At 44.0% G+C, this 26,097-nt stretch overlaps 1 protein-coding gene across 1 annotated transcript; it reads left to right on the plus strand.

Moving 5' to 3' along the window:
- Positions 1-26,093, plus strand: LOC131478956 (uncharacterized; the record flags this gene model as incomplete). The annotated part of the gene is given in 16 exon segments (XM_058659639.1): positions 1-444; positions 4,011-4,212; positions 5,718-6,083; positions 8,476-8,631; positions 8,634-8,689; positions 10,256-10,553; positions 12,646-13,434; positions 16,164-16,453; positions 16,625-16,780; positions 17,168-17,362; positions 17,873-18,031; positions 18,263-18,504; positions 20,423-21,158; positions 21,874-22,251; positions 24,234-24,496; positions 26,027-26,093. Coding segments are annotated over 16 exon segments (4,797 nt in total), but the record flags the coding sequence as incomplete, so codon positions are not given.
- Positions 26,094-26,097: the final 4 nt, after the last annotated feature.

The following is a 26,097-nucleotide window of genomic DNA, read 5'->3' on the forward strand; positions in this document are numbered from 1 at the left end:
ATGAAGAGCCGTCGTCTTAGTGGTGCCGAGCCCCCATCCATGATGCAGATTCCTATCGCCTCTACGCTGGCGTTTTTCTGCTTTCTATTTTTTTCGGCGGTTTTCTTACAGTGGCTTGTTTCGAAGATCCCTTCTTACCCTCCACCTGTCTCTATTGTGTGGTTCGTTTTTGGTATGTTAGTGTATGGCATAGCAAGCGCCCCTTCGTTGCTGCCGAGACAAGAGAATCCTTCACCAAATAGTACAAGCCCCACGGGCATTGGTGAAGTGCCTTTGAAGGGCCACAATATTCTGCAAACTGGAATACTGGAGATGCGTGTAATTGACTCGAATGTTGTCTATTTTGTTATGGTACCTATACTTCTCTATGAAGCCACTCAAAATATCAACTGGCATAAATTCAAACGATTTCTTGCTGGAGGTCTCACTCTTGCTGTCTTAGGAGTAAGCTACTATCCATCCTCCTCCTTCTCAAAATAGAGACATATATTTTCATGTATATATATGTGTGTTTATCTCCATGTGTGTGTGAATATATATATTCGTATTGATCTCTCTGTGTACATATATCTACATATATCTTGTCATATATACTCATATATACATATATAATATAATAGCTTTCTGTATATCTGTGTACATCCCTATGTGTACATATATATGAATGTATGTTGATCAATGTGTTTTTTGTGTACTATATATACGTATGTGCCTCTCTCTTTCGCTATAGATGTGTTTTTCTACTTCTTTTGTCGTGCGCCTATCTCTTTGTAATACGTGGTGTCTCTGGTGGAGTTACCTGCTGGAAAAGACACGTGGGTATACAGACATATAGTGCGCAGCACTCGCTAACAAAACATACGCACACACACAGAGGCAGCAAGATAGACATACCAACGGAACGTAGTGGAGTTGCGTATGCTGATGCATACACATACACACACACACATACGCAGCGGAGTAGACGTATCAAGTACCTACGTCCAATACAGTAGCTGCACACGCTCTAATACACACACGTAACGAGAACATGAAATCAATAACACGTATAACGGAGCTGTGAATCTTAAGTAACGGAGAACTACACATTATACAACAACATATGATGAAGTTTATGTGTGCATGCATGTGCGACATGGTGATACGATGCACTGAGGACTGCACTCGGGCACCCAGGCAGTTGGCCAGGCCAGTAGAATCGCTACATGCGGTGACTCGTACCTTTCTATCTCTTTCGCTCTCTGACAATTTCCATATCTCCCTCTGTGTACTTTTTTGGATCCTCTCTCTCTTTATATATATGTATATGTATGCCGTATATATATGTCTACAAGTGTATTTAGGTGTACTATGTGTGTGAGTTGAGGAGATCCTCAGCTTGGGAGAAATGTACGTGCGTAAGTGTGTGAGAACGTATGTGTACATGTGTGAGCGTGTGTGTATGTGTGTGTCTCGTGGCGGATGTTGTACGAAAAGTGTGTTGGCTATTTCTTGCACAATTTTGTGTGCAAAGGCTTTAGGCTTGTGTGTGTGCTCCTTTTTTCATTCTCATCCCCTCAAGTAGTGCAAAGAAAAAAAAGAAGGCAGAGAGACGTAGTAGCTGGAACGAAGAGAACACGCAGCGGAAGTAGTCGTTTCCCTTTGTCCACAGTCAATTGTGGGAAAGACATTCACTCTACATATAAAGGGCCATACAGAGGTGTCTACCTCTCCACGAGTCTGCAGCGGGGGAACTGTATGTCACATGCTGAGCGGGTCTCTACGAGCGCACGGTCTGCATCAGCAAACACAATCATACACACACAATTACACACACGCCACCCTTACATACACACACAGACATACACATAGTAGCACACACAGACCACACAGTGGCACACACATCACACAGCGGCACACACATCACACAGCGGCACACACACGGTTACACCGACACATTAACAAACACACACAGAGTTCCATACACAAACACACCACACACACTGGCACACACACCCACACAGTTCCACACACATGCACACAGTTCCGCACACACGCACACAGTTTCATACACACACAAACCCACACAGTTGAACACACACATAGTCACCACCAAACACACACGTAGGGTCACTTACACTCATACGCACACTCCTAGACAGACCCGGATTCCTGCACACACATACACACAAACACACACATACACACACACGTCCATCATTTCACGCACAAAATGAGGGACCTTTTTTAGAGGCAGTTTGTGATACGAATGGCATAGTGTTTACGTGAGCTCTTCTCTTAAGAACGATGACATTCGCCATGCGTACTGCTAAGCATGCAGTTCGCAGTAGCGCAGCTATGCCCTGCATCAAGTGATACAGTAGATTTTTTTAGGTAGGAGTGAAAGAAGTACGTATGTATGCTTTTCTTGCCATTTCACTGGCCTCATAGTGTGACATGTGCGCGGACGACCCCACCACCAAGAGCCTCCATCGAAGAGACACACACACATGAGCGATAGTTGGGAGAGACCTGCCACGTATGAGCCGTCATATGTATCCTCCTTCCACCTGGGGGCCCTAAATGGCTGTTTTCAGAGACACACAGTGCGAGCGTTATATAAAATCAATATGTAGTGGTCACCAACGTCTGTGTGTTTTAACAAGAAGGCAGGCAGGCAGGCGTCTGTGAGTGCGTGTTTGCTCTAAGCCAAGAGTGTACATGTACTATCAGCGAAAGCATGCCTGTCTGTATGTGTGTGTCTGTGTGTGTGTGCGCTACAAATCAACACTTTGTAAGCGCTGTTAGCGAGCGTCTCTGTGGATGTGTGTGTATAGTATTAGCCGGGCGTGTGGATGTGTATAGGTTGTGAGTTACGAATGTAATGCCGTTTTCTCTTTGCAAGAAGCGCGTATGCGTCTGTTATGAGTTACTGCAAGGTATACGTATCATCACCACTCAAGCAGGGTGTGTTTGTTATCAGTCACAGACATGTACGTGCACATAGTCAGAAGTTTTGGGAAGTCCTATCAGTTCGAAAGAGGTTTGTAGTAATGCTAACCGGCATGCGTATGTCATTTATACTCATATATAATTTGTATGGGATTCTTCGTTTTTATGCGAGAGGATGTTCTGTACCACACTTACAAACACGTACGCGGGTGTGTGTGTGTCTCTCATCAGTCACGCGGGGGGCGTGTGTGTCTCTCCTACCGGTGATGAGTGGGAGGGTCTGTACGACGGTCTCACGCATGAGAAAGTATGATAGGCCACAGGTTCTGAGTAGATTGTGAATACGAACTGCATATGTATTCTAATACGCTTCTTTATGTTTTCCTGCATCGTGGGTGGGTTTGATGGCCAGTTTGCAGTCGCCTTGTGTGTAGGTAATATCTCTTCCTGGCCGTGTCTGCATCGTGGTGTGTTTGAGTGTGTGACACAGACATGTACGAGGGTGCCGCCTTGTTTTCTTGAAACCTTAGACGTCTTTGTGTTGTTTGTGTCGGCTCCCACCACCCTTTCCGTCTTTTTCTTCTTCTTCTTCTTCATCTTGTTCTCACCTACCACCTTCTCTCTCTCTCCTCCGTCAGGACCTGATCCTCCTTCACACGTGGTGATGATGATGCTTTTTACGTGCGTGTGTGCTTCCTCTCATCTTCTGTGCGAATTTCGCTCTCTTTCTGTGCTCTTCTAATATCTCTTTCTTAGGTTATATTTGTACCGGTATCTTCGGCCATATTCCTCTCTCTTCCTTCGGTTATTGGTCTCTCCCCCTTTCATCCGCTATATTTCTCTTTCTTTCTTCTGTCACGTTTCTCCCCATTTCTCCGGCTGTATCTCTCTTTCTCGGGCTACATTTCTCTCTCTTCCTCCGGTTATATTCATCTCTCTTTCTTCTTGCTGCATTTCTCTCTGTTGCTCTCCGGTAGTAAACTCTGTCTGTGTTCTTCCTGTCTCCTCCACCGGACATACTCTGATACGTATATTATGCAGCTAATAATAATAATTATGCTGATATGTATATTATGCAGGTAGCTATGCAAGTCGGGTTGCTTGGAGTTTTATTTTATTTCACGTACATGAAGAAGTACGTGCCATCCACAGAAAATGGACAAGATCCCTGGACGGCAGCATTTCTGCTTGCCTCTACGCTCTCGTCCACCGATCCCGTGGCTGTTCTCTCCGTACTCAATGCTGTCAATGCTTCCGATAAGTTGTGTATTATGTTCGACGGTAAGGAACATGTCACGCAGAACTCAATACTCTCACACAAAAAATACACGACAGAAACACGTACACACATATGCAGGTATTCGAAAAGTTCCTTCCTGTGATACTGTGGCACACACACACACACACAAATATATATATATATATAGGTATATATGTAAGCACATATAAATATGCACAAACATACGACGTCCGGGTCCCCCAGACCCTCCAGTTGTGTGGTGTGTCCCTTTCACGCGTAGTGAAAGGGACACATGCAGAGAACCCTATGCGTGTGTAGCTACTTCTGTCCAAGCAGCCTTCTTACTACCAGGCACCTCTCCCTGACGACCACGATGGCAAGTCATATGGCTACTACATGCCTGCTGAGGGACCCTCCTGCTGTCATACGATTATGTATGTGTGTCTACCTGTACATATGTATACATATATATATATATATAGGTAGAGGAGGGGGGCCTTTAGTTTGCACAGACTACCCATACATGTTTACATATACACGCAGCCACGATTGTGCGTGTGTCTCTGTGCGAGTGTGTGAGTTGTCAAGAGCACATTTGTACGGAATCGGGTGACGTCTAGTCACGCGTGCATGTATAGATACTGCTTTCATATTGTCTTGTTTACATATATATATATATATATCAACACATGCACGCGTATGTATTTGATGTACCTGTGTGTGTACTTTGTGTGGTTCTGTATATATAGTGGATATCTCTTTACTTTTACACATATATATATATGCATGTGTATGTGTGTCTTGTGCGGTTGTGTACGTATAATACGTGTGTCACGTGTAATAGTATAAAATGTCTACACATGGATGTGCGCATGTGTGTTTGTATATGTGTTTTGCGTGGTTCTGTGATTAGAATACACACGTCTGTGTACGTGTACGAATGCATGTGTAATTGTATGTATGTCTGTGGTCTTTGTATCCACACTATGCATCCCTCAATAATATACCCATGGATGCATGTGCGTACATGTGTATGGAGTTGTGTATCTATACTGTACGTCCTCGAGAGATGTGCACATGCAAGTGTGTATATGTATTTGTGTACATGAGTGTGTGGGCTCGTTTGATGTCGTTCTGTATATTTGTGATCCATTTATCCCTAAATATACAACATACACATCTGTAGATGTGTGTGTGTGTGGGTGTATGAGTGTGTGAGTGTGATGAGTGTGTGTGTGTGTGGGTATGTTTCGTATGTCATACTCTAAATATGTGTATGTGTGTTGGTTTATTGTGTGCGGTATTTACGTATATGTGCGGGTATGCTTTGTATGTGGTATTCACCTACATGGGGGGGTGTGCTGTGTATGTGGTATTGTATATATTTAATATATATATCTCTATCTCTACGTATAGACAGATCTACATTAGTGCTCTTCGTATAAGTATATATACACAACTATGCACCTCAGTAAGTACGTGTGTGTCTCTCTGTTTGTGTGTTTGTGTTCGTGTTTGTGTTGTTCTTAATGTGGTATGGCTGCAGGGGAGTCTCTAATCAATGACGGCTCGGCGGTGCTCCTCTTCCAGTTCTTCTTTTTTCTCTTGAGAGGGGTGACGGAAAGCCCGGCTTCGACGTTCTTCATGTTTGTCAAGCTGCTTTTTGCAGGGCCAGCATTCGGATGCCTGCTCGGCTTTGCAGTATACGTCTGGCTCAATTGCTTTCGCAGATTTCCCATGACGCAGTGCCTTGCTGTCGTGACTGTATGTTATATGGGCTACTTCGTCGCAGAGGCCGTCTTCAGTCTCAGTGGCCCCTTGACTGCCGTCTGTTACGGTCTCTTCATCAAATCGTATGGACATATCGCTCTCGACCGCGAAGCGCAGCTCAAACACCATACACTTGTTGAAGGTATACACATATGCACTCTGCTCGTCTCTCTCTCTATATATATGTATATACATACATATATATGTATACATACATATATATATATGTATATATTATATGTGTATGTGTAGGTGTGTGTGGTTGTGGTTGTGTCTTGTGTGTGGTACACGTACATATATATATATGTATTATGTATGGGTTGTTCTTCGTATTTCTAACGGTCTTACATTCAAAGCACAAATACATACTCGTTCTCCTAATGACGCAGTACGGTTGTTGAAGGTATATATATATGTATATATGTGTAGGCCCTTTTTTCTCTCTTGTGTATTTCTCAGTGGGGCTCTGATAATAAGGAGTTACAGAGACGTTCACAGAGAGAGTATACACACCCTCATACTACATATACATACACACGAAGGAGGTGCCTTTCGTTTACGAGCTATAATAACAAAGAGCGGCTTGATATTTCCTTAACTACTTTTTCATCATACGTTACTACTCTACTTCCTTTTCTTCTAATATCACTATATGTATATGTGTGTGTGTTTTTGCGGTAGTCACACTTCATACGGTATTGGAGCAGTAGCAGTAGTAGTAATAGTATCACTAGTAGTAGTAGCACTAGTAACAGGAGCGACCTATAGACTTGTGGAAGCTCTATACGTGTATGTATATATGTATATACATATACCCTTTATTCTTCGCGTATTGATATATATATATAACCTTTTCTTCTTACTGCTCTAATCTCCTATGTATGTATACATAGATATATACACACATATTTATATACCCTTTACGTCTCGTTGCTCTGATCTATATATGTATCTACATTCTTCTTTTCATTCCACCTACCTATACGTATATATATATATTTCTTGTTCGCCGAATCCCCCTGACCCGTATGAATATATATATGCATATACCTTTTCTTTTACTAAAATGATCCATTGTGTATATATATATATACATATATGTATACGCCTTTTCCCCCTCATTGCTTCAGTGTGTACGTGTGGAAGGTGTATACGTGTCTTCCTTTCTTATCTGTCTGTATCTTCGTCTCGTAGTAGTCATTCACAGAGAACAGAACATACACGCCCTTTTTTTTCCTTCTTCTTTTCGAACACATGAGAAGTGTGTCTGCTGTTTGTGGACTAACATGACAAATGAATATGTATACATTCCTCTCACTACCACGTGACTGTGCTGCGTTCTTCTTCTTCTGTCGTACGGTTTGTGTGTGTGTGTGTGTGTATGTGTCGTCTGTGTGTGTGCGCGTGTATGCTAGTAGCCGCACGTGATACATTCTACTTTCGGTAGACGTAGGTCATTTAATGCTACTCTACTACGACGGAACCGCTCCTCCACCCCTGCAGACAATCACGACGTCCCTCTTCTCTTCTTAGTTGATAATGTCTGTGTGGATAGATGTGTCTCTGTGTGTGTGTGTGTGTGTGTGCTAGGTACACTTCGTACGTAGCACTAGTAGTACTAGTCGTGGCTATAGTACATGTAGGTCAACTAGCAGTAGCTTTTACTTATTCCGACCCACCTGCGTACCATCCCTCCAAACGTTTGTGTGTATGACTGCTAGGTAGTAGTTACAGTAGTGACAGTAAGAATAGTAGTAATAGTGTGTGTAGGTCCACTAACACTAGGACTTATCGACCAACCTGCTAATTACCTTTCGCCGAAAGCGTACGTTGTGTGCGTGAATGTATTTATATATGTGTATGTCTCTGAGTGTGTGTGTGTGTGTGTACGTATGTATGTATGTATGTATGTATATGTATGTATGTATGTATATGTATGTATGTATATGTATGTGTGTATATGTATGTATGTATGTATATGTATGTATGTATATGTATGTATGTATATGTATGTGTGTGTATGTATGTATATGTATGTATGTATATGTATGTATGTATATGTATGTATGTATATGTATGTATGTATATGTATGTATGTATATGTATGTATGTATATGTATGTATGTATGTGTATGTATGTATGTGTATGTATGTATGTATATGTATGTATGTATATGTATGTATGTATATGTATGTATGTATATGTATGTATGTATATGTATGTATGTATATGTATGTATGTATGTGTATGTATGTATATGTATGTATGTGTATGTATGTATGTATATGTATGTATGTATATGTATGTATGTATGTTGTATATGTATATATGTATATGTGTATATGTATGGATGTATATATGTATAGATGTATAGATATATAGATGTATAAATGTAAATACGTATGTACGTATGTGTATATATATGTATGTTTAGATGTGAATGTCTGTGTGTGTGAGTGTGTGTGGATTTGTGTATGTATGTATGTGTGTGGATGTGTGTGTGTGTGTGTCTTTGCGCGTATTGCTTTCCCAGGACTTGCACTGATGGGCAACTGTGCTATTTTCATCATCAGTGGTATAGTAACATACGGCATGATGAGCTCCGTCTTCATTCGCTCTGATGGCGGGGGCTTCTGGCTTAATCTCTTCCTTACTTACATCTATTTGAATCTGGCAAGAGTCGTGATGATCATATCTTCTCTCCCGTTTTGCGTCGAACAGGCTATGGCCTCACGTGGAAGAGGTACGTGTATTCGACTTCCTCTCAGAACAATTTATAGACACACACACACACATATACAGATTTGTATATACATATACATATATATGTATATGTACACATATGTATATATATGTATACATACATATAAATAGATGAAGTGAATACATATAATCCGATCTACCGAACTCGTCGGGGACTCTATAAACAGTGGTCCTGCAGGGATTCGATATGTAGTATCGAATACCTACCCCGTTTTTTGAAGAATATCATATACATGTATATCTGCATCACATACTCATACATATATATTATATATGCATATACGTATAAGTACATATACATCCGTGTAATACCATTGTGGGCAGTGCAGTAGTCATACACGTTGTGAAGATGTCCGACAGATATTGTATGTGTTAGTCGGCCCTTCTCCATCACCGTCTTCAAAAACATCTACACACACGCATGTGTACATGCGCTGTTGTATATGTTGCTGTTACGTACTGCGTGTGGTGTGTTGCTACGGGTGGTAGTAGTAGTTGTAGTAGTACTAGTAGCGCCTCAACTTCCCACAGAAATAGTCACGTCGATATAGGTATATGCTTCACATGTATATACATACAAACATACCCACGCACAAGTTTACTATACACATACATACCCACGCACTAGTTATCATAACATAAGGATGTCCCACAGATTCTTTGTTTGCTGTTGCCTCCCCACGTCATCATCGTCTGTGTTAAAACTGAGTCACACATGTATACATGTATATTGTTCTATGTATTGCTGTTAGTTATTGTAGTGTGTGTATAGTAGTAGTTACACATGTATACATGTATACATTGTCATATGTATTGCTGTTAGTTTCACTGTGTGTGTAGTGATAGTAAGAGTTATTACAGTAGTAGTAATAGTGAAATTAATAGAATGAGAGTAGTACTAATAGAACTCGAAGTAGTATATTTAAATATAATGTCATACCTGTTCCTATTAATTCCTAGGTGTGGCATGTTGCCATTAATAAGCTGCTAATAGTCCTGTGTTGTTTTTCTAGTCTGTGTTGCTATTTCTAGTTTGAGTTGCTCTTTCTACTGTAGTGCTAGTACTACTGTGATACTACTTCTACTACTGTGGTGGTATTATTACTGTGTGGCTATTACTATTGGGATGCTATACTTCTGTGGTGCTATTAATACTGTACTGATGTATTAAGTGAGGGTTGCTCTCTTTTGTTTGAGCAGTGTTGTGTGCTCTTTCCTCTGTGTTGCCCATTGGTACTGTGTTGGGATGGTGTTGGTGGTGTGGTGGTAGTAGTAGTAGTACTGTCTTCTTACCTGTGATTGTGTATGTTGTTGGGGACTACCGCTGTTGCGTTTTTAGTATAAGAGGTACCCCCAGTGTGAATGTGTGTGAATGTACAATTGTGCCACTATACTATGTGTGATCCATACTATATTGTTGTGTGTGTGAATGTGTGTGAATGTACAGTTGTGCTAGTATACTATGTGATCCGTATTATATTGTTAGTTGTGAGAGTGTGTGTTATGTGGCTGCTGGTTGACTTTTGTGTCAATATTTGTGGGGTGTTCAGGCGGTGTTGCTCATATGGGGAGGGCTTCGAGGAGGTATAGTCTTGGCATTAGGTCTTCGCATTGAAAGAGACGGCAACTTGGAGAGCGAGCTAACGAAAGCAATGTCTTTCTTTATTTCTGGCAGCGTGTTTCTGATACTACTAATCCACGGCATGACCTTCGAGCTGCTCTATAGAGGCCTGAGTCCCTATCCGCCCAAGCCCTTTCGACGCGTGTATCTCGAAGCCGTCATGAAGATGATCGACTATCAGTATATGGAAGAAAAACAGGCGTTAAAAAATCACTGGCTCTTTAAAGGTATATCATCTGTGGATTTTTGTTCGTGCATGTGTTCCTCTAGTACTGTCAACACTCTTCTACTGTCACGTTATTTTTTATACACACTTCGCACACACGGGCTTGAGATACATCATATATACACATTGTAACTCTGAAAGTGCATGTAGGCGTAAGAGTAATAATCATAGTACTAGTATTATCAGTAGCAGTACTAGTAGTATTAAGATAAGGAATAGTAGTAATAATAATAATAGTACTTGTAACAGTAGGGGTAAGTAATGGTTGTAATAATCGCTGAACCAGTAATAGTAGTAGTAGTGGTAAGAGTGATAGCAGTAGTAGTACTAATAGTCTAGTAGAAGTAGTATTAGGAGTCGTGAGACTATTTATTTACAAGCAACATACAATTGGAGTGATCCTATTGATGCATATCGGAAAGTATGTATATGTACTTACATATACATTTGTATATACTTTCTGAGATACAACTATCGTACACACATATATATACACATATATATATCTCCATATACATATGTATATATACATTCCGAGTCGTACTAATGATGTATGTATATATATATATATGTATACTTCCCTATGCATATGTACATATGTCTTCGGAGGCGAATCGATAATATATATATATATATATGTATGCATATATGCAGGGTCAATGTTGGGGGCATTCACGCGTGTTCTGCGTGTCTTCTACGGGTAAATCTACCACATGATGAAGATAAAGATGAAGGTGGAGAAAGAGGAGGAGAAGAGGGTACTATGGGAGCTTTCTCTCATATACATTTATAGATAAATATATATATATATAAATAAGTGGTTTGTGTCTCGTGAAAAAGTTTCCCCCCGCAGCCGTCGGCCACAGTTACTGCACTGGACTTTTGCCGTACTAGCACTACTACTACTATGTGTACTAATACTACTACTACGTCTACTAATACTACTACTACGGAAGATAGCACCACCACCACTACTCCTAATACTACTACTATCACAAATTCTATTCCTGAGTGACGTACGAGAAATTTTGGCTCGTATATTCGCGCAGTTGCGACGACTACTACTACTACTATTACTACTCCTACACTACTACTACTATTACTACTCCTACACTACTACTACTATAACGTGTACTACTACTAGTACTACTGCTGTGGTTGTAGCAGTGGGACTTTCGTCAATTAATACCAGCACTGGTCGTGGTGTTATTAGTGCATCGAATATTTTTATTGTCTCTTACAAAAGAGTCACTGGTATCTTTATCAAAAGGCATGTACCTGTATGTTATGTGTACGTTCATTATCTGGTGGTGTAAGGGCATTCAAGCTCTTCCCGCTGTTATATATAGGGAGCCACCATGCAGTAAGTCACAATGAGGAAGCATCTATGTATACGTGTATGTATGTGTATGCATGACTGTATGTATGCGTATATTTATAGGCTAGGTTTGTGACGTGTAGTAGTCTTAGTAATGGTGGAGATGCTGTTCATATGTGAATGAACGCGTTGGTTGCTGTCGCTGTTGCTGCTGTGGCTGCTGGGGGTGTGCTGTTGTGGGAGCTTCAAGTCTTGCTGCTGCAGTTGTTGCTGGTGTTGTTATTGCTGTTGCTGCTGCTACGATTGTGGTGGTGGTGGTTGCTGCTGCTGCTGTGGTTGCTGGTATTGTGGGTACTTGTGTTGTTGCTGCTGCTTTGATGGTGGTTTTTGCTGCTTCTGTTGTTGGTGGCTCTGTTTTTTCGTGCTGTTGCTGCTGCTGTGGTGGTGGTGGCGGTGGTGGTTTACTGCTGCTGGTGTTACACTGTTCGCACTGCCACGGCTCTGGTAGCTGGTGCTTGTGTTGTGGCTGATGCTAGTGTTGCAGTTGGTGCTGCTACGGCTACTGCTGTTGTGGCTGGCATTGTTACTGCTGTTGTGGCTGACATTGCTACTGCTGTTGTGGCTGGCATTGCTACTGCTGTTGTGGCTGGCATTGCTACTGCTGTTGTGGCTGGCCGTGCTACTGCTGTTGTGGCTGGCATTGCTGCTGCTGTTGTTGGTGTTGTTACCAGTTTGTGGTTGCTTTGTGACTGTATATGTGGGTGTGTGAGTACAGGCACAGACGTCCTTGCATTTGCAGACAAACTAGTGCCTGCACTTGGGTGGCGGAAGGTAGACCGAATGGGTAACATGAATCTGAAAGCTCCAGATATAACAGTAGCGTTCAGTAGTTTGCATGAAGCATCGTTAGGTACGTGGGTAGTGCCGACTGCGTATACAATGGCTTCATCTATGAGTGTCGTGAAGCGTCTAGATACTGCAGGGCTTGGCATGCAGCCGCATGGGCCACTAGAGAGAAGAAGTAGTAGTAGTAGCATCAGTCGAGACGGGAGCTATTACTACGAAGAAGAGGACGAAGAAGTGGAGGAGGGAGGAGGAGGAGAAGGAGGTGAAGACGGAAACAGAAGGAAACGTGGACATGGAGTCGAAGCAAGTGCTCTTCTCCCTTCTCTGTACGAAACTGATTTTAATGACTCACCCGATGCTGCAGAACGTTTAGTGGCTGACGTGGGTCGCTCCCCAGATATGACTCGGGCGCAAGGAAAGCCCCTGGGAGACTTCACGATATTAGCACACACTAATAACAAGCAAGCAGGACCGTCTCCACCACCACAGCCTCGTGGCGCCTCTTCTTCTTCTCCTCCTCCTTCTCCCGGGTCTCTTCCACAAGATTTTCTTAATGCTGCTTTGATATCTCCTAAAGACATATCACCTGATCTTTTTCGTACTAATCGTACTACTGCTGGTGTTACTACTACTAATTATAGGAGTTGTAGCGCGAGCGGTGGTAGTGGTGGTAGTTCTTTTCCTCTCCCACCCCCTGATGGTGGTAGTAGTGGCAGTGGTGAGAAAGCAGGCGGAGCAGCCGTATCTCGACAACAAAGCACTGCTACGACGACTGCACAAGAGGAGAGACTAGAAAGAAGAAAACGCTCTGTATTTCTTACCACGCCACAGCTAGACGAGGGGGGAGTGGGTCCCTCTCCTCTTCCACCACCAACACCCACTGGGGGTGGTAGGGGTGTGGATGGGATCGGGGCTGGCACCAATACTACTAGTAGTAGTAATATAGCGGGAGCACCTTCTGCACATGCCTCACGTATTCATACACAAACAACACAACCACAGCGAGCAACTGAGGTGACGGCTACTACTCATGATACACGTACAGGGATGGGAGGAGGAGGAGCAGAATCTCTTGTTGGAGGAATAGGGGCGGGTGGAATCATATCATCAAGCTCAATAAGTCATCCACACTGTCAGAAAACATTCGGTACTGCTGATCTCACTGGTGGTAGCGGTAGTGGTAGTGTTGCTGAACCGACAGTAGGAGGTACTTACCGTGCTGCACAGCAGTCGTCCGCAGGAGGAGGAGAGGCGCCTGCACGTCATGAGGGGGGACTGGAGGGAGCAGCAGCAGCAGCAGTACCACGACCACCATCATCATCATTACCTAAGACAGATGCAACAGCAACGGCAGCAGCAGGAGCAGCCGTAAGTTTTTCTCCACGACCCTCTCTTGCCCCCAGTAAAGTAGCCTCATCAGGGATGTCTAGAGAGCCTTCTCGCACACCTTCTATGGCGACTAACGCACACATACTCGCACAGCAACGTTCACATATGCAGCCACAACAACAACAGCAGCCGCTACAGCAGCAGCAACAGCAGCAGCAACAGCAGCAGCACTATGGTCCTCCATCAATCCATTCACACCCTCATACTTCTGTAACTGGAGCCAGGAAAGATCACCAGGTGACTCCAAGACGGCCCCCAGGGGGGGGTGGAAGGACACATGATAAGGACGATGATATTGCGGAAGCACATATGAAAAATCTGCAGAAAGTAAGTGGTTCATCACTGGCGCTCTAAAAGAATATACGCTGGCAGAACACTCTTCTATGCTCTTCGTTGTGCTACACAAGGGGAGAGTGTTTCGTATTTTCAGCAGGGAGGGGATTACTAGAGACTTTGCAATATTTTGGAAACTAGATACGCATGTACGTGCTTTCATGGAAAGCAAATATCCTTTGTATTCATACTAGGAGTAATTATCTTTTCTGTCTACCAAAAAAGTTATATATATACATACATCCATGAATACAGATTCATTTGTAGCTTTATATATCCAATATATAGCTAACTGTATTTCAACTGAGAAGAAAAAAGTTTTTCTACTGTATGTAACGGAGGCGGAGTTTGCTGTTTCTGTTGCAGAGCAAGGGAAAGCAATCTATTTTCCAGCGAATAGGACCACTAATTTGAATTCTTACATTTAGCTTCGAATTTGTTTTTCTGCTGCCACGCAACTAGGGTGTGCCGTGCTGGTATCACGTGGACACCCGTTATATACTAATAGACTTACATAATGAAAGGGCATTTACTATTAGACTGCATGAAGAGAATGTCAAAAGGCAAAAAGTATTTTCTCATACACATACATACATATCTACACATACTTGTATAGATATATCTGCGCCTACATATATGCATACATTTTTGCACTATATATAAGTATGTGTATATACATGTAAATCTACCTGTATACAGAAAAGAAAATCTATATCTATGTATATGTATCTTGATACGTAGTCAGCTACAGAAAAGCGGTGTATCTTATATGCATATATATATATATATAAAGAGATGTACGCTTATATATATTTATACATATATATATATATATATGTGCAGCTGCAAGAAGCAAGTACATATATGTGCAAATGGTTAGGACGTAGTCGAGTGCCACTATACGACTATAATTTAGCGCTGCAGTTGGGGGGAAGCTGTACAGATGCGTCACAAGTATAATAAGACGATGCTGCTGGAAATGAAAGCAAGAGTAGTCCACGTCAAGTAGGTTTCGTCGTTGCTATCAGGCGACTTCACTGCTAGCCACCAGTGTCTCGGTGTGCAGAGGTTGCTTGTAAATTCATGTATATATATACATATATATAACTATATGTACAGACACACCCACGCACATATACACAGACACGCAGACAGGCGCACATTCGTGTGAAGGTGTCTACATAAGCTGCATATATATCCACCTCACACACATACGTATACACGGACATTTGTGTGTATGTGTGTACATGAGTTGCGTATACGTGTCCACACACGCTGACACACGCATACGGGCGCATTCGTGTGTATGTGGGTACGTCAGTTGCATATATACATATATATATCTCCGTGTATACAGAGAGACACACACACACATACACACGTTGACAGAGACACTGACACACACACACACATATACACGCACATTCGTATATGTGTGTGTGTGTCTTTGTGTGTATATATGTATATGATATACATGTTGGTACTGAATAATAATTTGATACGTATACGGATGGCACCCACTCACACACACCTTATGTTACGATTGTTATGACAGGAGAAGCATGCACATACATTGGCAGCATTATCTCAAGGACTGAAACCGGACCTTCCGTCATCAACGGCAGCATTTGATCCAAAGTTCAACTTACGACTAATCGAGCATGCGACAACAGAAGACAATCCTCCTTTTCCTCCTCCTACTGTTACACCTGGTGCCACCGCTAGCAGAGTGTCTCATCAGCAGCAGCAGCAGCGTGCGTCGCACACGACGTCTACTCCCTCATTTGCAGGAGGAGGTCCTCCTCGTGGCTCGGAGGGCGTTACTACTGGTGCTGGAGGGGGAGGTGTGTACATGGGCGCGAATGGGAGGAGAGCAGGTCGATCATCTCGAGAGCAGCTACAGCAACAGTATCAGCAGTACGCAGCTACTCAGCATACCGGGTCAGGACACAGAGTCGATCTATCAACAGCAGCAGCGCCTGCACCACTACTCCTACATCATAATCACCACAATCGTTCGAGTTCTCATACAGACAGTGGCCCAGCAGCAGCAGGAGGAGGAGGTCCCGAAGCAGGAGCAGGTGGAATTGGGGGTGGTGCTGGTGGTGGTAGTGGTAGTGGTAGCGGAGGAGGAGGAGGCGGGGGAGCATATTACCCTACATCATCTATTTCTGGTGACACGGAAGCACATCAGCAGCAACGGAGGTCGTTTTTGCCTTCACCCTCTGGAACTTCCGGTGGTCGGAGGTCTCCTTCGAAAACTGGAGGAGGACGAAAACATTTTTACCACCACCACCATCACCACCACCCGCAGCAGCAGCAGTATGCTGGGGTTGATGATAGTAATGACCCCACATCAGGTGTAGGGCTTGGGGGTGTTGGAGTATCAGTGACCTCGAGCTTTTCGCAGAAACTGCTGAATATACGAAACAGCATATTTCCTGGAGACAGTTCTGCGGGTCTCCCGCCTCCTCCTCCTCCTCCACCGAACAGAGCTCCAGTACTAGGAGAGACTGGAACACCCCCTGGTGGAGAAGGCGGCTTATTATCACCACCATCACTACCACTAGCGCCCCCTGCTTCTGGGGAGAGGGGAAGATCAGCAGGTGGACCGTCCTCTTCTGTCGGAGGTGATGGAAATAAAGTACAAGGTGGCAATAATAATTCTCGTCATTCATGGACCACGGGCTTATTACAAGCTATTGGGTTTGGCCGCTCTATCAATACAGGCCAGAGCGTCCCTCCACAACGGTCTGCAGGTGAAGGGCAACAGCAACAACAGCAGCCACAGCAGCAACAAGAATCTGTGTTGCCGAGATTCGAGAGATCACGGGTGGGTGATGGTAATGGAGGAAGCGCGGCAGCAGGAGTATATAATCCAGGAGGCACGAAAGCACCACAGCAGCATCAGCGGCCAGGGCGTAGTTGGTCTCGTGGAAATATGAGTGAGGCTGCTGTGAGCCGACAGGGAAGTCGTCATGGCTCTAACGTTGCAGACTCGTTGAGAAAGGCTCTGGAAAGCAATAGATGGAGAGGGGGAGGAGATCGATCTGGTCGAAATAGCAAGCGAAGTTGTTCTCTGGGTGTAGTCCAGCAAACTGATTATGGCACCACCTCTCTTACTTCAGAAGGCAGAGGTACTGGTAGTGGTGGTAATGGTAGAGGAGGAGGAGGAAGAGGAGGAAGACGACGAGAAGGAGAAGAAGGAGAAGGAGGAGGAAATGCAGGACTTCCAAATACTAGTAGTAGTAGTGTCACACCAGAAAGTAGACTGGAAAGTGGGGGCACAGACGATGACAACGTTCTTGAGTCTCCGGTAGAAGCTCCTACACAACGAAGACGTCTGCGTACATCAGCGGGCCATGCAACGGCGTATGAAGGCGACTCCGAAGAAGACTCTCACGTGAAGACCTGCACTGCATCTGCCATAGCAGGAGGAGGAGGGCTCGGGGAAGGCGAGCGGGGGGACGCGGAACGAGACAGAGAAACAAGAGCCACAAGAGTCGTACACGGAGAAGGGCTCGGCGTTCCTGGGTTGGACGGAAATGCAGGGCCGCTGGCCACGCGTGCGTGGAATCTTCGTAGACAGCATGGTAGGAGGAAAAAAACTTCCGCTAGCTTGTCGGTGCTAGTCCCCGCACAAGGCGAGCACCAGCCACGAAAAAGTAGAGCAGGGCTGGAATATGATACGCAGCTCCCACGCAGCAGCGCTGGCGGGAGCGCCACTGGGAGGAGCCGTGCTGCAGCTGCTGGTGCTGGTGGCGGTGGTGGTCACAGTGGTAGTAGTAGTAGTTGTTGTAGTGCGCCCACTGGCTTCTCGGAAGAACCTCGACATAGCAGCAGCAGGCATCCCCAGCAGGATAGAGGAGAAATCAATTACAGAGGAGTTTTGCGGGTTGCGAATCAAGACGCAGAAGAACAACAGCATGGACACGAAGAGAACACTGTCAGATGGCCTCCCCTCAGGAGTGAAGACTCGGCAAGGAGATACGACACTGATGCAACACTCGTCTTTCAAACAAAAGGAACACCGGAACAGCCTGACGTATGCAAAAGAAAACGAAAGGTAAGTCAGTCAACATATATATATATACGGTCGCAGCTCTGCCAAAAAATGTGCCTATCTATAAGAATATATAGAGATATATATATATGTGTATACACACATATATATATGTACATATATATATATATATATATATGGCTACTGAATGCAAATAGGAATTTCTGGTACGTGTGTGTATATGCACAGGTGTACATATGTGTTTGCGAAATGCAGACAGGACCCTTCGATATAGATACACATATATATATATATATATATATATATGGATGTCGAATGCAGACGAGACCCGTTGGTGTGAGATATATATATATGTCGAATGCAGACACGACCTCTTGATATATATGTATATATATATATATATAGAATGCAGACAGGATCCTTATCTTGTATTACTCTTCTTGCAAGGGTTGCTCCTATATATATATATATATACGCATATGTGTATATATATATGTATATATACATGCATATGATATAGTGTGGTTCTTGCGACAGGATAGATTTGTGTATATATACGTTTAGAGACGAGAGACGTCATAAACGCTTCATGTTTATGTATGTGCTGGATTACTTACACTAATTTATAAATTAAATGTGCGTATCATATATATAGTGCACTCATATTGTTATTTATATATGCATTGTCAGTCATAATATTATGTTTATCATCTAATGTTTCTATAAAACATACATACATGTATCACATGTATTATGTATTTCTATTGGTATATGTGCGTTATCAGTAATAAAAACTTGTTTTTCTTCTAATGTGTCTATAAAACATACTCACATATATATGTATCCGATATACTATATATTCATATTGTTATATGTGCTTCATGGCTCGTGCTGTTATTTTGTTTTAATTTGTGCATATCACGTATATTATGAATTTATGATGTTGTCTCATGCGCTTCTTCAGTCGTACTAGTATTTTTTGTTTGAATATGTATGTGTATATAAAACATACGTGTATAAGATGTATACTGAGAAATCATCATGAGGTTATGTGTTTTGGCTTTCACCACTCGCATATCTTGTCCATGTATGTGTGTGTGTGGGTCCAGAATCGCCTGGCGTATCGCTTTCATGATCTCTTGCACTTTCCCTCACTCCACCGCGGTAGACGTGCATCCTCGGAGTCCTCCTCTCTCGCTCGAACGGGTAGTGATGGCAGTGCTGGTGGGGGTGGTGGTGCTGCTGCTGCTGCCGCTCCTTCTGGAGGAGGAAGAGGAGGAGGGCTGGAAAGTGTTGCGAGAGATGCGGAATCTTCTGTACCTCTAGCTACTAGAGCAAAAGGAGTACTCGGCGGTGGGTACGTTGAAGCCGATATGTATGCATATGGAGGTGGTGGCTCTACCAGTGCGGAGGTCCTGACAAAAAGTGTGAAGGGACGTACCTCGTCTGTTGTAGAAGGTCGTAGAAAACAGGGGACAAAAGGTATTACAGCTTCTAACACTACTACTCCGAATACTGACACACATTCAGTACGTGGTAGTGGACTTGCACCAGGAACTGCAAGCACCTCTTCTAATACTGGAGGTGAAAGTGCACAGCAGTGCGTATTATCAGCACAGCAGCAGCAATCACAACAACAATCCCAGCAGACAGATCAGCAAGCATCATCATGGCTATTATTAGCTCCCCCTCCTCCTCCTCATCCTCCACCTCCGCTTCCTCTTCCTCCTCCTGCTGGTGGTGGAGAAGGAAAAAGAGAAGGAAAAGAAGAACCGTCTAGTATTATCGATGGCACTCCGGCAGTATCCAAAGATATGACGCACTGTGTTTTTGCCGCTACTGGTGTTGGTGGTAGTGGTGGTGATAGAGATGCTGCTGCTGCTGCTGCTGCCACAGGAAGTCTTGGCCCAACACAAACACGTCCGAATACGACAGCAGGTAGACGTCTCCTATTGGGCAGAGGTAGAGGCGGTGATGATGCATTGAGGGGAGGCTTCAGGCGGCAGCAACAACAACAGCAAAGACGACGTGATGTGGGAGACGGTAACGAGAATTATGAAGAACTGAAAGATGACGTCGACGGTAATGACGAATACGAAAATGCTGAAAGAGCTTCCGCAGCAGCAGTAGCAGGAGCAGTAGGAGCCTCAAGTAGCAGTAGTCGTTCTTATGATGAAGGTGGCGGGGGAGGAGGGGAGGGCAGTACACATGCAGGGAAGCTCTCGAGTTCAGAGCGTTTGAAACGTGAGCTTCTAAGTCGTCGGTATAAAAGAATGCAGCTGAAGAGTCGTAGAAGTGCTGATGCCCTTACTGGTACGGCAGCTGATATTTTCAAAGCAGTGGACGACGGCGGTGGTAGCGACGTACAGGAAGCACCTGCAGAAAAACGCTCGGCTTTTGCACGGAGGCGCTTGCGTGAAGACCGTCGTCACCCCAGTGCAGTGACTCCAGGCATTAGTAGTAGTTTTCACGCGGGGACGACAACCGAGCTCCAACGAGCCGCAGGCGAAGCGCCCACCCAACGAACACTCTCTATGGCAAATCTCATTAGAGAAGGAACTTCCAAACGTCTGCGCTTGCGATGGAAAGGCAGAGACACACAGAGTGACACGGGGCTCTCAGTTGCTGCTGAGGCAGAGGGACTTGCAGAGTTGAAGAAGAGTCTCTCTCTGGGCAGCTCGGAGAGTTACTTCGAGGTGAGATGATCTTCACATCTCGATTTTTCACGGTACTGTACTTCGTCGTCCATGTAATGTCCCTTGAGAAAGAAGGAAAAATCAACAAAGACGCGTACATGTCTATTTATATATATACACATACATATATAATGAGTGGACGGAAGCAGAGGGTGTAGTAGTAGTCAAAAGTACTGGTGCTGCATGTGTTGGCCCTTGCGTTGTAGTAGTAGCATTGTGTTATCATGTGCTGTATTTTTATTCTTCTGTGTCTTCAGCAGAAACAGCAGCAAGAGCAGCAGCATCGCCATTATTTATCAAGCGAGGTTCTTCTCTGTAGTGTACATATCTCTCAGTTCTACCTGGCACAGCCTTACACTTGTTTCCTTGATATGTTGTATCGTTTGTTTGGTTAAGAGCCAGGTTGTTATTGTCTTTCAGAAATGATTTCTTTGCATATGTTGTGTGAGTATGTGTAAATGTGTGTGTGGCTGTCTCTCGCTTTCTTCTGTTTACCGTATATACCAATATCAAATCGTCTCAACATATTTTATCGTCTGCGAAGAAGATCAGCAGCAGCATCGTTTCTGTTGTACTCATATTGTTGTATGACTATTCCTGGGGAGCAATACTGGTGTTGTGTTGTAATCCTGTGCTTCGAGTGAATATCGTTGTTGTTATCGCCGCTGCCTAGCGTTTTTTCCGATACTTCAATTGGGTAAATGTTTGTTTGCAGATCCCGGCGACACCGCGACGTGGTTCATTCACGTCGCCGCAAACAACGGGCGTACCAGTAGCTCCGGTGTTTCCGACACCAGGGGCTGGAAGCAGGCGAAAAGTATTACGAAAAGAAAGAGAAGGCGAGCTCTACTTGATGATATTTAATGCTTGCAGAGAAATGTACCATAGACTTTACCATAAAAACTGTATTGGAGGCAGTGCATTACTCAGCCTTAACACCTCTCTAGACCTGAGCAATGACTTCGCTGTGGGAAAAGTACGTCAGAACCCAATACGTGCATGGGCAGAGGTTCTTCAGGAAGACAGTGGAGGTACTGCTGCAGTTGACGCGACAGCTGGCGGTGGACGAGCTCAACGGAAAAGACCTTTGCAGGTAATACATGTATGTTTTATGAATACCATCTCCATGCCTCCTAATCTTGATGGTGTTCATATATACCTACTGTCGTGTATGACGTCTATGGAGAAGACTCGAGACGAGTACACAACCAACGTTTTACACTGGCATAAAGACCTATAACCTCCTTTTTCTCCCCTTTACTGCCGCAGTACGACCAACAGCGCTACGAGCGGCAGCAAAAGCAACACCACTAGGAGCAGCACAGCACAAGTAACACCAGTAGCAGCAGCACAAGAGCAGCAGTAGTAGGTGCAGCACACGAGCAATAGCAGCAATTGCAGTCTATATTATTCATATAGCCTCCATTCAGTTCTTGAGTTGATTCATTAATCAGAGACGACAAATGGCGCTGCTCCAGGTAGGACGTATGCTGGAGATATTACTACAATAAATAATATATATGCCTAGACTGCTCCTTCGTCAATTCACGACACACAAACACACACACACATATATATATACACACATATATAGGTGATATTATGTGATACACCGAGCGTATCTGTGGTAATAATTAGCAGTAATGCTACTAGTAGTGGTGGTAGTACTAGGATTATGCCACTACTAGTACAGCTACACTAGTACTAGTTGAACTACTAGTTGCAGTAACAGCAGTGGTAGTAGTAGGATAGTTTTTTGGTAGTGGTATACCGGTATTTGTAATAGTAGTAGTGGTAGTAGTGTAGATTGCTTCACTTTTTTTTAGGGACACGCAGCAGCTATTCACCAGTAGCATATACGGAGTTGGCGATATATATATATATATGTATATGATATACATGTGTGCATATATATGTATATACACATAATATATGTACATAGGTAAATTCATACTAGAGGGTTCCCAATAACATCAATCTCTCATTCACTTACAAATTCAAAGCATGAAACACTGTGGCATTCCGCAAAGATTTTTTGTTCTCTAGCTCTAGAGGTCTTTGTGTCAACGTATGCTCCTGTGTGTTTATACGTGCTGCATTCAGAGGTACTGTTTGTACGCATGTACATATATGTGCACAGGTGCTGCGCTTACATCCATATATTTTTGAGTTATACGTCTGTGGTGTGTACCATCGACACAGACACGCACACACAGACACATACGTATGTTATGGAAATTGCTAGTCGGCAAATTAAGGGCCACTACAACCAATTTTTCTTTCTGGACGCTGCTCTATTGCAGAAGCAACACAGTATCAACTTCGTGCTCTTCAGTGTATCTCTGAGTGTGTTGCATAGCCCGCACGATCTCTTCGTAACATGAAAGCATGCATCGTAGAGAGAGCTTACTTACTAGTCTCTAGAAGGGAAAGGCTTTAGCGAGAAAAGCAGAGTCCTGTGTGTGCATTTACCGACCGTCATAGGAGTTTGCATATAAATACAGAGAGTCTGCTGTGTACATATATATAGAGAGAGAGTCTGCTGTAGCTGATGCTTCAAGACCTAAAGAAACCTCTCACTCGTCAGAAATTTCGTAAAAAGCAGCGCGACATTACTATGCGACAGCATATCGGGGAAGAAAACATCAAGGAAGGGATTCTTCTTCTTTGACGCCTACATATTAACTAGTTCTAAACATACACGGTAACCTGCAGAATATATGTAAATACATAAGTATATATAGATGTATATATACGTATTCCTTTGTATATATATATATATTTATATGGATGTGCTGCGTGTTGCTGTATGCTTTGTATGGCCTACTGTTGAAAAGTACGCCTGTACATACGACACCCCTGCAGTATTGATGCGCCCCGCATTTTATGTGAATGCCCGTCTACTTAACTTCTTTGTACACTTCGTTTGCTTGTACAACTACCCAAGTCGTCTCCTCCTTTTTCTGTCAATACACAGTGAGAATTCCTCTAATTTTGCCTCTGTATTGTACTAGTGTCGTTGTGTTGTGTCTCCTTTGCTTCCCGACTTTGTGCGGACTTGCGTATCTTACACAGACCATGATGACCGGCTTCGAGTACGAATGGAGCGTGCTGCAGTCACGCCTGCACTGCATGCAGCAACACCAGGGCCTGTGTGGACTGCGGCCTGCGCCTTTTTGCTTCGGACGTCGGATTCCATCCGCTTTTGTGCGGTCGCTTCTAAACAGCGGTGCATGCCAGAGCGATTTAGAGCAGTTGCTTGCATTCGTAGATGTCCATGAGGAACTGCTGGAAAAGGGTGGCCGCAATATGGAGCAATTGATGGGCGAGGAGCTTTTGTAAGTACAGAACGATGAAGAACGTTCGTTCGTAATCAAGTGAAATCAGCAAGCGAATGCCTTCCCTGACTGATATGTATACATACACATATACGTATGTATATCGCAAGAGCACAAGGAAGCGTAGCAGCACGAGCAGCCGATGCGCTCTTCCATTGACATGGACACTATACGCATGTATCCGGAGTGCAGCACCAGTAGCAGCCACCAACGCCACACTTACAAATACGTACATATGGGAACAGCAGCACCGGAAGCACTAGTCGTAGTAGTATAGTAGCGGACGACATCCCTCATATACGTGGATATGTGTATGTACGTTGAGAAAGCAAGAGCGTATAGATGGGGAAAGCAGCATCATCCGCACCTGACGCTGCATTCTCTCTTTCAAGTATATATGTGTATATATATATATGTCAGGGATGTAGCAGCAGGAGGAGGAGCACCTGCTACAGCCGATGCGTTATCTGCTAATTACGTACAAAGGAAGCGTATACATACGCGAAAGAATGCTTCCTTCTGCGGCGGGCCACGGTTTACAGAGTGTAACTAGTGCGCTACTTCGCGTGTAGTGTGGTAGTGCGCCTTGCATGCGAAGTAGCCTTGAGATGTGTGGACTCAGGGAATGTGATGAGAGGGACAGACGATAATATAATGACATCGTCTTTGTATACAAGAGACTCTCTCGTACACCTTTGTAGGGACCGTTTGCAAGTATGCGCCTCTTCCCTGATGAAGTTCCTTGATTCGTAAAGGGAAGCATGTTTTTTCCCATGACGGCACCTGCAACAGCACGCAAGCGCTTCGTGGCGGACTTTGCGGGAGAGAAACAGTCACACTGTGAGGGCTGCGATAGTATGCGCACAGTAGGGCCCGGGAAGGTTGACGTTCACAGAGTAACGCAGTAGCGACTGCGATGGCTGTGGAACAGTCAGAATCTTTTCTCGTGTGTGGATTTGCGTTCTTCTGCCGCTGTGGTGTCTACTCCTTACATGTATAGCTCCTTTCCGTGTGCAATGACCTTCGCTTTTTAAGGGAAGGACACCGTTTCTTCGCATCTGTAATATAACACCCACCCGCAAAGCAGGGTTGTCTGTTTATCCGGCGTGCATGCGCGCCCCTCGATTTTGGAAAGAAATGGGAAGTCCGTTGTCTCCTCTATACGTACTAGTGAGCGTCTGCCCCGTGTGTGTGAGCGGAGCGTACTTACATTGTATATGTTTGAGGGTTTATGCGAGTGTTTGTATGTACACGTGTGAGTGTTTGTGTGTATGTGGACGAGAAGTTCGTATATTATATATGTTTGCGAGCGAAACGCGCGATTTTTTTTGCTGCACAGGAAGGCGTAATCTGCAGAGCCGTAATGCCTCAACTGGCTAGGTTGGTATGTGCGTAAACCCACGATAGTAGTATTTGTGCTTGTATGATGCACACGGACTTCTTCTTCTCTGCACAGAGAAGTGGCTGCTGCATGGGTAGAGGAATCTCACGTATAATTATTCGTGTTTTGTGGTGTAATTGTCGATTCAGAGCCAGCTACAACCGCCAGATTCTCTCTGCAAAGCGCTTCGTCCTCTACATACGAGACTGCTACCCCGACA

Source organism: Ochotona princeps, unplaced genomic scaffold (genome assembly GCF_030435755.1).
Source record: "Ochotona princeps isolate mOchPri1 unplaced genomic scaffold, mOchPri1.hap1 HAP1_SCAFFOLD_4902, whole genome shotgun sequence".
NCBI classification, from domain to species: Eukaryota; Metazoa; Chordata; class Mammalia; order Lagomorpha; family Ochotonidae; genus Ochotona; species Ochotona princeps.